Source organism: Echiichthys vipera (genome assembly GCF_963691815.1).
Source record: "Echiichthys vipera genome assembly, chromosome: 2".
In the NCBI taxonomy this organism is placed as follows: domain Eukaryota; kingdom Metazoa; phylum Chordata; class Actinopteri; order Perciformes; family Trachinidae; genus Echiichthys; species Echiichthys vipera.
Genome location: NC_139827.1, coordinates 489,281 through 506,217, shown reverse-complemented (window position 1 = coordinate 506,217; position 16,937 = coordinate 489,281). Strand labels below are relative to the sequence as shown.

Genomic DNA, 16,937 nt, shown 5'->3' with positions numbered 1-16,937 from the left:
CTAGCTGGATAACGGCTAACGTTAGCATGCTTGCTTGCTAACGTTAGCATGCTTACTTGCTAACTGTTTGGGAAACACTGAAGCCGCTTCATTAGAAAATCCTGAGATGAATAAACGTGAATACAACTTTATTTACTTTCACCAGATTTTATTGACAATAAAAACCACAACTCCCATGATCCTCCGCTTCACAACATCATCATCAAGTGTCTGTGGTCAGAATCTAAACTGACGTGTGACGGGTCGGAGGAACAGCTGTTAGCTAAAAACAGATGATTCAATATCGTAAATAACTTGAATTAACCCCTAAATTCATCTTCAGCCTTAAAGACGTTTGTGCGTGAACCTTCGTGTTTCCGTGCGTTCAGTCACGATGACGCGTCCGAACGTTGCGTTAGGAGCTGAATGTTGACGCGTTGCTTCAGATCAAAGCCGTGACGTCAGAAAGCGTCCAGGCTCAGTTTGGGTTTCCCCAGTTTGCCCAGTAGGTCCAGTCCGGTCCGAGCCGCCAGCAGAGATACGGCGCCGCTGCAGCCCGAGTTCACCGCCACGTCGTACGCCGTCTGCCCGCCGGCGTTCCTGCGCCTCACACCGGCCTTCAGACTGTCACCGACATGAGAGGGGATGATGTCACGATGACATCAGGAGGTGGGAGGAGCAACAACAACAACAACAACAGGGAAATGTAAATAAGTGAAATCTGTAGAAAGACGTCGAGTTCTCAGAGAACGCTTTAAAACGTCTTTGGTCGTACCTGAGTCATGGTCGCAGGTGTGCGGTCGTACCTGAGTCGTGGTCGCAGGTGTCTGGTCGTACCTGAGTCGTGGTCGCAGGTGTGCGGTCGTACCTGAGTCGTGGTCGCAGGTGTCTGGTCGTACCTGAGTCGTGGTCGCAGGTGTGCGGTCGTACCTGAGTCGTGGTCGCAGGTGTGCGGTCGTACCTGAGTCGTGGTCGCAGGTGTCTGGTCGTACCTGAGTCGTGGTCGCAGGTGTGCGGTCGTACCTGAGTCGTGGTCGCAGGTGTGCGGTCGTACCTGAGTCGTGGTCGCAGGTGTCTGGTCGTACCTGAGCAGGACTTGAGCGGAGCGCAGCCCTTCAGAGCCCAGAGCTGCAGCTTCGTGCAGAGCTGTGTTCTTCATCCTGAGGAGGAGGAGGAGGAGGAGGAGGAGGAGGAGGAGGAGGAGGAGGAGGAGGAGGAGGAGGGAGAGCAGGAGGAGCAGGAGGAGGAGGAGGAGGAGGAGGGAGAGGGAGAGCAGGAGGGAGAGGAGGAAGAGGAGGAGGAGGAGGAGGAGCTTAGAAAGAATCATTTACAACATGAACCTGTTGACTCAGTTTTGGTCTTACGGTCCCGACTGCTGGTCCACATCGGCGCCTCGCTGCACTAAAACAGGAAGTGCATCATGGTGACCGTTCACCACGGCAACCGCCAGAGCGTGTCGCCCGTCGCTGCCGCAGCACGAGGGGTCCGCCCCCTGGTGGTTAAAGAGAAACACAGAACCATCAGTGAACCTCGTCCAGACCACCAGAGGAGGCTGCTGATTGGCTGCAGGGCTCGTACCTGATCCAGGAGCTGCTGGAGGACGCTGATGTGACCTCCACCTGGACCCAGCTCCTTCAGCAGCTGCACGTCCTTCACCTGAACCAGGAGGACCAATCAGAGAGGAGCGTTCACTTCTGATTGGACAGGAAGTGAGACAGAAGTTAAACAGTCCTCCGTCTGTACCTGACACCTTTACCTGGACCACGATGGAACCTGAGTGGGAGGGCACGTGATTGGACGGACCATCTGTCAATCAAACTCACCAAAGTCAGAGAAGAGAGAAAACCCTTCGGTCACCGGACGCTCGAAGGACTTCACCTACACCTTTAACCCTCCTCCCTGCTCTGGTTAGCTCCTCCCTGCTCTGGTTAGCTCCTCCCTGCTCTGGTTAGCTCCTCCCTGCTCTGGTTAGCTCCTCCCTGCTCTGGTTAGCTCCTCCCTGCTCTGGTTAGCTCCTCCCTGCTCTGGTTAGCTCCTCCCTGCTCTGGTTAGCTCCTCCCTGCTCTGGTTAGCTCCTCCCTGCTCTGGTTAGCTCCTTCCTGCTCTGGTTAGCTCCTCCCTGCTCTGGTTAGCTCCTCCCTGCTCTGGTTAGCTCCTCTCTGCTCTGGTTAGCTCCTCCCTGCTCTGGTTAGCTCCTCCCTGCTCTGGTTAGCTCCTCCCTGCTCTGGTTAGCTCCTCCCTGCTCTGGTTAGCTCCTCCCTGTTCTCGTTAGCTCCTCCCTGCTCTGGTTAGCTCCTCCCTGCCCTGGTTAGCTCCTCCCTGCTCTGGTTAGCTCCTCTCTGCTCTGGTTAGCTCCTCCCTGCTCTGGTTAGCTCCTTCCTGCTCTGGTTAGCTCCTCCCTGCTCTGGTTAGCTCCTCCCTGCTCTGGTTAGCTCCTCCCTGCTCTGGTTAGCTCCTCCCTGCTCTGGTTAGCTCCTTCCTGCTCTGGTTAGCTCCTTCCTGCTCTGGTTAGCTCCTCCCTGCTCTGGTTCACACACGGAGCAGGAACCAGGAGAACGCACGTCTGCTTCAGTCTCCAACACCACAGAGACCAGGATCATCAGAGACCAGGATCATCAGAGACCAGGACCAACAGAGACCAGGATCATCAGGGACCAGGATCATCAGAGACCAGGATCATCAGAGACCAGGATCAACAGAGACCAGGATCATCAGGGACCAGGATCATCAGAGACCAGGATCAACAGAGACCAGGATCAACAGAGACCAGGATCAACAGAGACCAGGACCAACAGAGACCAGGATCATCAGAGACCAGGATCATCAGAGACCAGGATCATCAGAGACCAGGATCAACAGAGACCAGGATCATCAGAGACCAGGATCATCAGAGACCAGGATCAACAGAGACCAGGATCAACAGAGACCAGGACCCAAGGGAACCTCTCAGATTTTCCACACATAAAGAAAATGAAGCTTCATCACTGATCATGACCCCCCCCCCCCCCGCTGGGATCAGGTCTCACCGGAGGTTTGAGGGTCCGGTCTGGTTCGGGGGTCCGGTCTGGTTTGGGGGTCTTCATCAGGCCGGGGGAGCGATCACTTCCTGTCAGAGTAGGGCGGGCCAATCAGAGACAGAGAAGGGCGGGCCACCACCTTAGGCGCCGTTCAGACGCGATTCTGCAGGTTTGTTTTGAGTCTCTTTGAGGTTGTTTTGTGTCTCTTTGTAGTTGTTTTGTGTCTCTTTGTAGTTGTTTTGTGTCTCTTTGTAGTTGTTTTGTGTCTCTTTGTGGTTGTTTTGTGTCTCTTTGTAGTTGTTTTGTGTCTCTTTGTAGTTGTTTTGTGTCTCTTTGTGGTTGTTTTGTGTCTCTTTGTAGTTGTTTTGTGTCTCTTTGTGGTTGTTTTGTGTCTCTTTGTAGTTGTTTTGTGTCTCTGTGGTTGTTTTGTATCTTACTGCGGCTGCTGGCGGCCGATCGCTCTGTAACGCTGCTCAGAGTCTCAGTCCGCCCCGCAGGTCTGACTCCGCCTCCTGCTGGACCCACCTGAGGAGAGAGACCAGGCTGATCAGACACAGGGACGCAGGTTCGATTCCTAACGTGGCGTTTGTGTGGGACGGACCTCTCGTTCCTCCCGTCCGGCCGACACGAAGCTGACGGTGACGCTGACCTCAGAGCGATGGTCCTGAACCACAGCGGAGACCACCTGCAGAGAGCGGGACAGAGAGGACACGGGTCACTGAGGCGTCTCGGGTCCTGGCTGCTGAGGCGGCGGCTCAGGGGCGGCGGCTCAGGGGCGGCGGCTCAGGGGCGGCGTACCCGGCCCAGGCGAGGCTCCCCCAGCAGGGCCCTGAAGGGGGCGTGGTTCTGAGCGTAGCTCCTCAGGTGAGCGCACACGTGGTCCAGCTGCTTCCTCCAGAAACCTGAGTACACGAGGCACAGTGAGACCACCGGCCATCTTTGAGGTTGTTTTGTGTCTCTTTGTGGTTGTTTTGTGTCTCTTTGTGGTTGTTTTGTGTCTCTTTGTGGTTGTTTTGTGTCTCTTTGTAGTTGTTTTGTGTCTCTTTGTGGTTGTTTTGTGTCTCTTTGTGGTTGTTTTGCGTCTCTTTGTAGTCGTTTTGTGTCTCTTTGTGGTTGTTGTGTGTCTCTTTGTGGTTGTTGTGTGTCTCTTTGAGGTTGTTGTGTGTCTCTTTGTAGTTGTTTTGTGTCTATTTGTAGTTGTTTTGTGTCTCTTTGTGGTTGTTTTGTGTCTCTTTGTGGTTGTTTTGTGTCTCTTTGTGGTTGTTTTGTGTCTCTTTGTGGTTGTTTTGTGTCTCTTTGTAGTTGTTTTGTGTCTCTTTGTGGTTGTTTTGTGTCTCTTTGTGGTTGTTTTGCGTCTCTTTGTAGTCGTTTTGTGTCTCTTTGTGGTTGTTGTGTGTCTCTTTGTGGTTGTTGTGTGTCTCTTTGAGGTTGTTGTGTGTCTCTTTGTAGTTGTTTTGTGTCTATTTGTAGTTGTTTTGTGTCTCTTTGTGGTTGTTGTGTGTCTCTTTGTGGTTGTTGTGTGTCTCTTTGTGGTTGTTTTGTGTCTCTTTGTGGTTGTTGTGTGTCTCTTTGTGGTTGTTGTGTGTCTCTTTGTGGTTGTTTTGTGTCTCTTTGTGGTTGTTTTGCGTCTCTTTGTAGTCGTTTTGTGTCTCTTTGTGGTTGTTTTGTGTCTCTTTGTGGTTGTTTTGTGTGTCTTTGTGGTTGTTGTGTGTCTCTTTGAGGTTGTTGTGTGTCTCTTTGTAGTTGTTTTGTGTCTCTTTGTGGTTGTTTTGTGTCTCTTTGTGGTTGTTTTGTGTCTCTTTGTAGTTGTTGTGTGTCTCTTTGTTGTTGTTTTGTGTCTCTTTGTGGTTGTTGTGTGTCTCTTTGTGGTTGTTGTGTGTCTCTTTGTAGTTGTGTGTCTCTTTGTGGTTGTTGTGTGTCTCTTTGTAGTTGTGTGTCTCTTTGTGGTTGTTGTGTGTCTCTTTGTGGTTGTTGTGTGTCTCTTTGAGGTTGTTGTGTGTCTCTTCTGTATCAGGCGTGCGTCACCTCGGCCCGGGCTGATGGCGGTCAGCAGCGGTTGGCGCTCTCTGGTCGCCTGCGTGCTGCTCGCTTGTGACGCCCTCTTCCTCTGAAGCTCAGTGGCTGATGGGAAATAGAGTCCAACAGTCTGCGTGTGCTGCTCGGCGGTGGGCGTGGCTAACGTTGTGCCGGGGGCGTGGCCACGTGAGGGCGTGGCCCTCCGGGCGGCATCATGGGAAGTGTTGGCTGCAGCCTGCAGCGAGAGAACAGCCTGTTTCCTGTTTCCTGTCATGAGTCGTGTGAGTGATGATGTCAGCGGCGCGGCGTACCTGGTTGGCGGCGGCGCCCCTGACGGGTGCTGTGATGTCACTGGAGGATGTGGTTAGGGGCGGTGCTTCCAGGAAGGCGCCGCAGGCTGCGCAGTAAACGGCGTGCGGGTGTCCGCTCGCTCCACAGCGCCAACAGAGCGCACAGCCGTCTGCGTGGGCGCGCTGCAAACACACACGGCACTACGTTTCCCACAATGCTTCACTCCCCACACACACACACACACACACAACTCTGAACGCAGGCTTTTGTGTTCACGTGGTCGTTGTTTGGGACGTGAAGCTAGGCTAACGTTAGCTGCTCCTTGTTGCCATAGCTACGGTAAAGTGTGATGAAGCTGCATCACATTATAAAATACCCATAATGCACTCTGGTGGAGACACCTCTGACCCCTGAGGGCCTCCGTACCTTGGAGCCGCACCAGTCGCAGTATCTGGAGTCACCGCGGTTCAAACGTCCACAACTGGAGCACGACAACTTCCTGCTGAGGGCGCCATCCCCAACACACACCTGCAACACACACACACACACGCACATGCACACGCAGACACACACACACACACACACACACACACACACACACACACACACACACACACACACACACACACAGACACACACACAGACACACACACACACAGACACACAGAGACACACACACACACACACACACACACACACACACACACACACAGACACACACACACACAAACACACACAGACACACACACACACACACACGCACACACACACACAGACACACACACGCACACACACACGCACACACACGCACACACAGACACACACACACACACACACACACACACACACACACACACACACACACACAGTCAGGTCTGTCATCACCAGCTGATGCAGAGCAGATGACCCTCGGCTGCAGACGTGTGTGTTACCTGTGTCAGGTGACTCTCACAGGACAGACAGCTGGAGGAGCGAGCGGGGTTAGCACCGCCGCAGCACACACACACCACGTGATCCTGTACGACACACACACACACACACACACACACACGACACCGGTTTACCCGGTCTGTCCAGAACCTTCCCCGTCCTCTGACCCACTCATCCCCAGATGGTGATCAGCTGACAGCTCTGCCTCTCTCTTCACCCGAGTGTCCAAAACATCCGGCCTCAGATCAGATGAGACCATCACAGACTGGATCCTGGACCTTTGGCCTAGTGTGCTCTGGGACCAGGTCCACTTCTGAGCCTCCTTCTGTTCCAACATGGTGTTTGTTAAAGAGGATCCAGGACCAGCACACAAGTCTAACACCAGACGCTGGGGTTCAGATCAGGGAGGCCGTTCCTCCCAATCAGCCTCTCCAGGTGTCTCCATCGTTGCCCACGTGGGCGTTGAAGTCTCCCAGCAGGACTCTGGAGTCCCCTACTGGAGCCCCATGCAGGACTCCATTCAGGGTCTCCAAGAAGGCCCCAGACTCTGAACTGCTGTTCGCTGCATCTGTGTGTGTGTGTGTGTGTGTGTGTGTGTGTGTGTGTGTGTGTGTGTGTGTGTGTGTGTGTGTGTCTCTGTGTGTGTCTCTGTGTGTGTGTGTGTGTGTGTGTGTGTGTGTGTGTGTGTGTGTGTGTGTGTGTGTGTGTGTGTGTGTGTGTGTGTGTGTGTGTGTGTGTGTGTGTGTGTGTGTGTGTGTGTCTCTGTGTGTGTGTGTGTGTGTGTGTGTGTGTGTGTGTGTGTGTGTGTGTGTGTGTGTGTGTGTGTGTGTTACCTGTCTCTGTTCAGGTGACAGAGGAACTTCAGCTCCACACTGAGCACAGAACCGAGAGAACGGGTCTGAACAGAGACTCTGACACTGAGGACACCTGCACACACACACACACACACACACACACAGAGACACACACACACACACACACACACACACACACACACACACACACACACACACACACACACACACACACACACACACACACACACACACACAGACACACACACACACACACAGAGACACACACACAAACACACACACACAAACAGAGAGACACACACACACACACACACACACACACACACACACACACACAGAGAGACACACACACACAGAGAGACACACACACACACACACACACACACAGAGACACACACACACAGAGACACACACACACACACACACACACACACAGAGAGACACACACACACACACACACGCACACACACACACACGATTATAAACAGGAAACAGGAAGCAGAAACCTGAGCTTCCTGTTCCTGTTCGTACCGCAGGAAGTCGATGTCTCGGTGGATTCTGGACGCCGGCGTGCTGCTCCCGCCCTGACAGACAGGAAACACAACAAAATAAGAGCCCACCTGAACCCTGACAGGAAACACAACAAAATAAGAGCCCACCTGGAGCCTGACAGACAGGAAACACAACAAAATAAGAGCCCACCTGGAGCCTGACAGACAGGAAACACAACAAAATAAGAGCCCACCTGGACCCTGACAGACAGGAAACACAACAAAATAAGAGCCCACCTGGACCCTGACAGACAGGAAACACAACAAAATAAGAGCCCACCTGGAGCCTGACAGACAGGAAACACAACAAAATAAGAGCCCTCCTGGAGCCTGACAGACAGGAAACACAACAAAATAAGAGCCCTCCTGGAGCCTGACAGGAAACACAACAAAATAAGAGCCCACCTGGAGCCTGACAGACAGGAAACACAACAAAATAAGAGCCCTCCTGGAGCCTGACAGACAGGAAACACAACAAAATAAGAGCCCTCCTGGAGCCTGACAGACAGGAAACACAACAAAATAAAAGTCTTAGTTTACCGCTGACGGAGAACGTCCAGTTTGGTGTTTGTCTGGAGAACCGAACTGAGGAGAGGCTTTACCCAGCATGCGTTGCTCTGAAGAGAAACAACAGGCCACGGTTAAGTTTAGACACTAAAGGAGACGGTTAAGTGTAGACCACTAGAGGAGACGGTTAAGTGTAGACCACTAAAGGCGACGGTTAAGTGTCGTCACAGACCTGGCGTTCTCAGTGAAGCGTCAGCAGACAGAAACGTTCCCTCGGTCTGACGCTGAAATGAAAACCGTAAACATTAAACCTCTGCTTTGATGCCGGGGCTGATGGGAAATGTAGTCTGGGTGTTTTGTTACCTGCCGGTCGCTCTGCAGGAAGTTGTCCCCGTTCAACTTCCTGTCGTTTGAATCCACGAGTTCAACCGAGAAAACCTTCGTCACCGTAGAGCTCTGTCTGCCGTCACTGCAGACACACAGGTGAGAGGTTACCTGGTGACAGGTGAGGGGTGACCTGGTGACAGGTGAGAGGTTACCTGGTGACAGGTGAGGGGTTACCTGGTGACAGGTGAGAGGTTACCTGGTGAGAGGTTACCTGGTCACAGGTGAGAGGTTACCTGGTGACAGGTGAGAGGTTACCTGGTGACAGGTGAGAGGTTACCTGGTCACAGGTGAGAGGTTACCTGGTGACAGGTGAGAGGTTACCTGGTGACAGGTGAGAGGTTACCTGGTGACAGGTGAGAGGTTACCTGGTGACAGGTGAAAGGTTACCTGGTGACAGGTGAGAGGTTACCTGGTGACAGGTGAGGGGTTACCTGGTGAGAGGTTACCTGGTGACAGGTGAGGGGTGACCTGGTGACAGGTGAGAGGTTACCTGACAGGTGAGAGGTTACCTGGTGACAGGTGAGGGGTGACCTGGTGACAGGTGAGAGGTTACCTGACAGGTGAGAGGTTACCTGGTGACAGGTGAGAGGTGACCTGATAGGTGAGAGGTTACCTGGTGACAGGTGAGAGGTTACCTGACAGGTGAGAGGTTACCTGGTGACAGGTGAGAGGTTACCTGGTGACAGGTGAGAGGTTACCTGGTGACAGGTGAGAGGTTACCTGGTGACAGGTGAGAGGTTACCTGACAGGTGAGAGGTTACCTGGTGACAGGTGAGGGGTTATCTGGTGACAGGTGAGAGGTTATCTGGTGACAGGTGAGGGGTTACCTGGTGACAGGTGAGAGGTTACCTGGTGACAGGTGAGAGGTTACCTGGTGACAGGTGAGAGGTTACCTGGTGACAGGTGAGAGGTTACCTGACAGGTGAGAGGTTACCTGGTGACAGGTGAGGGGTTATCTGGTGACAGGTGAGAGGTTACCTGGTGACAGGTGAGGGGTTATCTGGTGACAGGTGAGAGGTTACCTGGTGACAGGTGAGAGGTTACCTGACAGGTGAGAGGTTACCTGGTGACAGGTGAGAGGTTATCTGGTGACAGGTGAGGGGTTACCTGGTGACAGGTGAGAGGTTACCTGGTGACAGGTGAGAGGTTACCTGGTGACAGGTGAGAGGTTACCTGGTGACGGCGACAGCTCTGACCGCCACTCGCCCGGCGGGCAGCAGGATGGGCGTGCTGTACTTGCGGCTGCGGCCGGCCTCGCCCCGCTGCAGCGGCGTGGGCTTGGACCCGTCCAGAGTGAAGAGGATCAGCGCGTCAGGAGTGTCTGCAGACAAACACACCTGTCACACACCTGGATCCCCGGCAGCCAATCAGACGGGAGGAGGACAGGTGAACGCTGGCACCTGACTGGATGGAGACGCGTGTGCTGGTGTCCAAGCGGCTCTTGGCTCCGTGCGTCTGCGGCTGGACGATGGGAATGATGAGCGGCGCCGACACTGCGCCCGCTGTCATGACGACGGCTGTCTGTCAATCAATCAGCAGAGCTGGAAGAAGCACTCGTACGTTAAAGTGTCCTCTAGGAGCATAAACGTGTGCTAAAATGTCCTCTAGGAGCATAAACGTGTGTTAAAGTGTCCTCTAGGAGCATAAACGAGTGTTAAAGTGTCCTCTAGGAGCATAAACGTGTGCTAAAGTGTCCTCTAGGAGCATAAACGTGTGTTAAAGTGTCCTCTAGGAGCATAAACGTGTGCTAAAGTGTCCTCTAGGAGCATAAACGTGAGTTGAAGTGTCCTCTAGGAGCATAAACGTGTGTTAAAGTGTCCTCTAGGAGCATAAACGTGTGCTAAAGTGTCCTCTAGGAGCATAAACGTGTGTTAAAGTGTCCTCTAGGAGCATAAACGTGTGCTAAAGTGTCCTCTAGGAGCATAAACGTGTGTTAAAGTGTCCTCTAGGAGCCTAAACGTGTGCTAAAGTGTCCTCTAGGAGCATAAACGTGTGTTAAAGTGTCCTCTAGGAGCATAAACGTGTGTTAAAGTGTCCTCTAGGAGCATAAACGTGTGCTACAGTGTCCTCTAGGAGCATAAACGTGTGTTAAAGTGTCCTCTAGGAGCATAAACGTGTGCTAAAGTGTCCTCTAGGAGCATAAACGTGTGTTAAAGTGAACTCTAGGAGCAAAAACGTGTGTTAAAGTGTCCTCTAGGAGCATAAACGTGTGTTAAAGTGTCCTCTAGGAGCATAAACGTGTGCTAAAGTGTCCTCTAGGAGCATAAACGTGTGTTAAAGTGTAGGAGCATAAACGTGTGTTAAAGTGTCCTCTAGGAGCATAAACGTGTGCTAAAGTGTCCTCTAGGAGCATAAACGTGTGTTAAAGTGTCCTCTAGGAGCATAAACGTGTGTTAAAGTGTCCTCTAGGAGCCTAAACGTGTGTTAAAGTGTCCTCTAGGAGCATAAACGTGTGTTAAAGTGTCCTCTAGGAGCATAAACGTGTGTTAAAGTGTCCTCTAGGAGCCTAAACGTGTGTTAAAGTGTCCTCTAGGAGCATAAACGTGTGTTAAAGTGTCCTCTAGGAGCATAAACGTGTGTTAAAGTGTCCTCTAGGAGCATAAACGTGTGCTAAAGTGTCCTCTAGGAGCATAAACGTGTGCTAAAGTGTCCTCTAGGAGCATAAACGTGTGTTAAAGTGTCCTCTAGGAGCATAAACGTGTGTTAAAGTGTCCTCTAGGAGCATAAACGTGTGTTAAAGTGTCCTCTAGGAACATAAACGTGTGTTAAAGTGTCCTCTAGGAGCATAAACGTGTGTTAAAGTGTCCTCTAGGAGCATAAACGTGTGTTAAAGTGTCCTCTAGGAGCATAAACGTGTGTTAAAGTGTCCTCTAGGAGCATAAACGTGTGCTAAAGTGTCCTCTAGGAGCATAAACGTGTGCTAAAATGTCCTCTAGGAGCATAAACGTGTGTTAAAGTGTCCTCTAGGAGCATAAACGTGTGTTAAAGTGTCCTCTAGGAGCATAAACGTGTGCTAAAGTGTCCTCTAGGAGCATAAACGTGTGCTAAAATGTCCTCTAGGAGCATAAACGTGTGCTAAAGTGTCCTCTAGGAGCATAAACGTGTGCTAAAGTGTCCTCTAGGAGCATAAACGTGTGTTAAAGTGTCCTCTAGGAGCATAAACGTGTGCTAAAGTGTCCTCTAGGAGCATAAACGTGTGTTAAAGTGAACTCTAGGAGCATAAACGTGTGTTAAAGTGTCCTCTAGGAGCATAAACGTGTGTTAAAGTGTCCTCTAGGAGCATAAACGTGTGTTAAAGTGTCCTCTAGGAGCATAAACGTATGTTAAAGTGTCCTCTAGGAGCATAAAGGTGTGTTAAAGTTTACAGAAACATAAATATATAATTATAAAATAATACTTTAGTTTGTTTAAATGTTGTTGTTATTAAATGACATCTTTAATTTTCATAAACTTAATAAAACTTTCATTATTTAACGTCACAATAGTTTCAATTAAACCTTTTTATTTACGAACCAAAACAAACATTATACTTCCGGGTTGGTCCCTCCCTGCGCATGCGCGTGTGGTTCTAAAACAATAAAGATTATTTTATTATTTTTTTCATAAACGTAAAAAAACATTTCTTACTTTTAAAGATCAAAGAAACAAACCGCTGCTCCGGAGACGAGGACGCGTCACCATAGCAACACACAACACAGGCCGTCAGGACCCCGCCTGACCGGAAATAAAGGCCATCAGGACCCCGCCTGACCGGAAATACACAAAATAACACAAACATAGATCAACATAGGCCGCCAGGACCCCGCCTGACCGGAAACACAGGCCGTCAGGACCCCGCCTGACCGGAAACACAGGCCGTCAGGACCCCGCCTGACCGGAAATACACAAAATAAACACAGACAAATATATTTAATATAAAAGTAACAACACTTAATATGAAATAATGATGTCAGGCATTATTTAATAAAATCTATGAACTCATCTGATCTGTAGATATTTCATATTTTTATATATAGTTTTATTTTTGTTTTTTCCAAATATATAAATATCTGTGTTCTCTATAATTTTGTTGTTGTTGTTGTTGTTAAATATGTTGTTTGTAAAGATGGAGTTTGAAAAAATAATTTCCCCCTGGGATCATTAAAGTATTTCTGATTCTAAACAGATAAAAAAAATACTTAAATAAATAAAAACTTATATAAATAAAATCAGGCGGGTGTTATTTATGATCAGGCAGGTCTCAGGACCCCCGCGCTGACTCGCGAGGACCCTCGCCTAGCATGTCTGTGACAACATTAGCAGCTAGCAGGCTAGCGGCTAACAGGCGGAACAAACGTGAATAACTTCATAATTAAATATTAATTTTCACCGCGGACAGAAACAAAGATGTCGGAGGTGAAAGTGAAGAAGGAGCTGAACCTGTCGGACCCCGCGGAGCTGGAGAAGCGGTCAGTGCGCGACCGTTCACCCGGGCCCGGAGCACCGAGGCCCGGCTACACTCGGCTCACTGTAACAGACTTTTACATATTACATATATCAATATCACACACACACACACACACACACACACACACACACACACACACACACACACACACACACACACACACACACACACACACACAGCCACGCTGACACACAGACACACACACTCACACCTATTCTCCGGACCCTGAGGCTCTCCGGAGGCTGTTCCACAGTCAGGCCCAGAGAGCACCACAGACCAGAGACCAGAGAGCACCACAGACCAGATACCAGAGAGCATCACAGACCAGAGAGCACCACAGACCAGAGAGCACCACAGACCAGAGACCAGAGAGCACCACAGACCAGAGAGCACCACAGACCAGAGAGCACCACAGACCAGAGACCAGAGAGCACCACAGACCAGAGAGCACCACAGACCAGAGAGCATCACAGACCAGAGAGCACCACAGACCAGAGAGCACCACAGACCAGAGAGCACCACAGACCAGAGAGCACCACAGACCAGAGAGCACCACAGACCAGAGAGCACCACAGACCAGAGAGCATCACAGACCAGAGAGCACCACAGACCAGAGAGCATCACAGACCAGAGAGCATCACAGACCAGAGAGCACCACAGACCAGAGAGCATCACAGACCAGAGAGCACCACAGACCAGAGAGCACCACAGACCAGAGAGCAGAGAGCATCACAGACCAGAGAGCAGAGAGCATCACAGACCAGAGAGCAGAGAGCATCACAGACCAGAGAGCAGAGAGCATCACAGACCAGAGAGCAGAGAGCATCACAGACCAGAGAGCAGAGAGCATCACAGACCAGAGAGCAGAGAGCATCACAGACCAGAGAGCATCACAGACCAGAGAGCAGAGAGCATCACAGACCAGAGAGCAGAGAGCATCACAGACCAGAGAGCATCACAGACCAGAGAGCAGAGAGCATCACAGACCAGAGAGCATCACAGACCAGAGAGCAGAGAGCATCACAGACCAGAGAGCATCACAGACCAGAGAGCACCACAGACCAGAGAGCACCACAGACCAGAGAGCATCACAGACCAGAGAACACCACAGACCAGAGAGCACCACAGACCAGAGAGCATCACAGACCAGAGAGCATCACAGACCAGAGAGCACCAGAGAGCAGAGAGCACCACAGACCAGAGAGCACCACAGACCAGAGAGCAGAGAGCATCACAGACCAGAGAGCAGAGAGCATCACAGACCAGAGAGCAGAGAGCATCACAGACCAGAGAGCAGAGAGCATCACAGACCAGAGAGCAGAGAGCATCACAGACCAGAGAGCAGAGAGCATCACAGACCAGAGAGCAGAGAGCATCACAGACCAGAGAGCATCACAGACCAGAGAGCAGAGAGCATCACAGACCAGAGAGCAGAGAGCATCACAGACCAGAGAGCATCACAGACCAGAGAGCAGAGAGCATCACAGACCAGAGAGCATCACAGACCAGAGAGCAGAGAGCATCACAGACCAGAGAGCATCACAGACCAGAGAGCACCACAGACCAGAGAGCACCACAGACCAGAGAGCATCACAGACCAGAGAACACCACAGACCAGAGAGCACCACAGACCAGAGAGCATCACAGACCAGAGAGCATCACAGACCAGAGAGCACCAGAGAGCAGAGAGCACCACAGACCAGAGAGCACCACAGACCAGAGAGCACCACAGACCAGAGAGCACCACAGACCAGAGAGCACCACAGACCAGAGAGCATCACAGACCAGAGAGCATCACAGACCAGAGAGCACCACAGACCAGAGAGCACCACAGACCAGAGAGCACCACAGACCAGAGAGCATCACAGACCAGAGAGCACCACAGACCAGAGAGCACCACAGACCAGAGAGCACCACAGACCAGAGAGCATCACAGACCAGAGAGCAGAGAGCACCACAGACCAGAGAGCACCACAGACCAGAGAGCACCACAGACCAGAGAGCATCACAGACCAGAGAGCAGAGAGCACCACAGACCAGAGAGCATCACAGACCAGAGAGCATCACAGACCAGAGAGCAGAGAGCATCACAGACCGGAGAGCACCACAGACCAGAGAGCATCACAGACCAGAGACCAGAGAGCATCACAGACCAGAGAGCACCACAGACCAGAGAGCATCACAGACCAGAGACCAGAGAGCATCACAGACCAGAGAGCACCACAGACCAGAGAGCACCACAGACCAGAGAGCATCACAGACCAGAGAGCAGAGAGCACCACAGACCAGAGAGCATCACAGACCAGAGAGCATCACAGACCAGAGAGCATCACAGACCAGAGAGCATCACAGACCACAGACCAGAGAGCATCACAGACCAGAGAGCATCACAGACCAGAGAGCATCACAGACCAGAGAGCATCACAGACCAGAGAGCATCACAGACCAGAGAGCACCACAGACCAGAGAGCAGAGAGCACCACAGACCAGAGAGCATCACAGACCAGAGACCAGAGAGCATCACAGACCAGAGAGCATCACAGACCGGAGAGCACCACAGACCAGAGAGCATCACAGACCAGAGAGCATCAGAGACCAGAGAGCATCACAGACCAGAGAGCATCACAGACCAGAGAGCACCACAGACCAGAGAGCATCACAGACCAGAGAGCAGAGAGCATCACAGACCAGAGAGCATCACAGACCAGAGACCAGAGAGCATCACAGACCAGAGAGCATCACAGACCAGAGAGCATCACAGACCAGAGAGCACCACAGACCAGAGAGCATCACAGACCAGAGAGCATCACAGACCAGAGAGCACCACAGACCAGAGAGCATCACAGACCAGAGAGCACCACAGACCAGAGAGCATCACAGACCAGAGAGCACCACAGACCAGAGAGCATCACAGACCAGAGAACACCACAGACCAGAGAGCATCACAGACCAGAGAGCACCACAGACCAGAGAGCACCACAGACCAGAGAGCACCACAGACCAGAGAGCATCACAGACCAGAGAGCATCACAGACCAGAGAGCATCACAGACCAGAGAGCAGAGAGCATCACAGACCAGAGAGCATCACAGACCAGAGAGCATCACAGACCACAGACCAGAGAGCAGAGAGCATCACAGACCAGAGAGCATCACAGACCAGAGAGCATCACAGACCAGAGAGCATCACAGACTAGAGACCAGAGAGCATCACAGACCAGAGAGCACCACAGACCAGAGACCAGAGAGCACCACAGACCAGAGAGCACCACAGACCAGAGAGCATCACAGACCAGAGAGCACCACAGACCAGAGAGCACCACAGACCAGAGAGCATCACAGACCAGAGAGCATCACAGACCAGAGAGCATCACAGACCAGAGAGCACCACAGACCAGAGAGCACCACAGACCAGAGAGCATCACAGACCAGAGAGCACCACAGACCAGAGAGCACCACAGACCAGAGAGCACCACAGACCAGAGAGCATCACAGACCAGAGAGCACCACAGACCAGAGAGCACCACAGACCAGAGAGCATCACAGACCAGAGAGCACCACAGACCAGAGAGCACCACAGACCAGAGAGCATCACAGACCAGAGAGCACCACAGACCAGAGAGCACCACAGACCAGAGAGCACCACAGACCAGAGAACACCACAGACCAGAGAGCATCACAGACCAGAGAGCATCACAGACCAGAGAGCACCACAGACCAGAGAGCACCACAGACCACAGACCAGAGAGCATCACAGACCAGAGAGCATCACAGACCAGAGAGCATCACAGACCACAGACCAGAGAGCATCACAGACCAGAGAGCATCACAGACCAGAGAGCATCACAGACCAGAGAGCACCACAGACCAGAGAGCATCACAGACCAGAGAGCAGAGAGCATCACAGACCAGAGAGCACCACAGACCAGAGAGCATCACAGACCAGAGAGCATCAGAGAGCAGAGAGCACCACAGACCAGAGAGCATCACAGACCAGAG

The 16,937-nt window shown here is 51.8% G+C and overlaps 2 protein-coding genes across 2 annotated transcripts in view; one reads left to right on the top strand and one right to left on the bottom strand.

Moving 5' to 3' along the window:
- Positions 1–245: 245 nt before the first annotated feature.
- Positions 246–12,944, bottom strand: dzank1 (double zinc ribbon and ankyrin repeat domains 1). Its single transcript, XM_083934396.1, has 21 exons — positions 12,913–12,944; positions 12,121–12,239; positions 9,894–10,014; positions 9,667–9,814; positions 8,470–8,575; positions 8,339–8,390; positions 8,140–8,216; positions 7,580–7,632; positions 7,067–7,160; positions 6,236–6,319; positions 5,730–5,831; positions 5,324–5,485; positions 5,022–5,247; positions 3,795–3,898; positions 3,598–3,681; positions 3,434–3,521; positions 3,006–3,085; positions 1,558–1,635; positions 1,344–1,471; positions 1,065–1,139; positions 246–603 (listed from the first exon to the last, which is right to left on the bottom strand). The coding sequence occupies exons 3-21, from the start codon at positions 10,000–10,002 to the stop codon at positions 441–443; spliced, it is 2,013 nt and encodes a 670-aa protein (XP_083790522.1). The 5' UTR covers positions 10,003–10,014; positions 12,121–12,239; positions 12,913–12,944; the 3' UTR covers positions 246–440.
- The window catches only part of polr3f (polymerase (RNA) III (DNA directed) polypeptide F), an 11,648-nt gene continuing 7,478 nt past the window's right edge, over positions 12,768–16,937 (top strand). The window contains exon 1 of the mRNA XM_083934407.1: positions 12,768–12,941. Within this exon, the coding sequence (XP_083790533.1) occupies positions 12,880–12,941 (62 nt within the window). The 5' untranslated portion in view covers positions 12,768–12,879. The remainder of the gene's footprint in view (positions 12,942–16,937) is intronic.

What these genes read in the sequence shown, in the direction of transcription:
- dzank1 (XM_083934396.1), bottom strand. Translation starts at nt 10,002, where the DNA reads ATGACAGCGGGCGCAGTGTCGGCGCCGCTCATCATTCCCATCGTCCAG. An exon ending in CGCCATCAGCCCGGGCCGAG is followed by an intron (nt 3,899 to 5,021) that starts GTGACGCACGCC and finishes TCGTGTACTCAG; the next exon opens with GTTTCTGGAGGAAGCAGCTG. An exon ending in ACCGGACCCTCAAACCTCCG is followed by an intron (nt 1,636 to 3,005) that starts GTGAGACCTGAT and finishes CTCCTGGTTCAG; the next exon opens with GTGAAGGACGTGCAGCTGCT.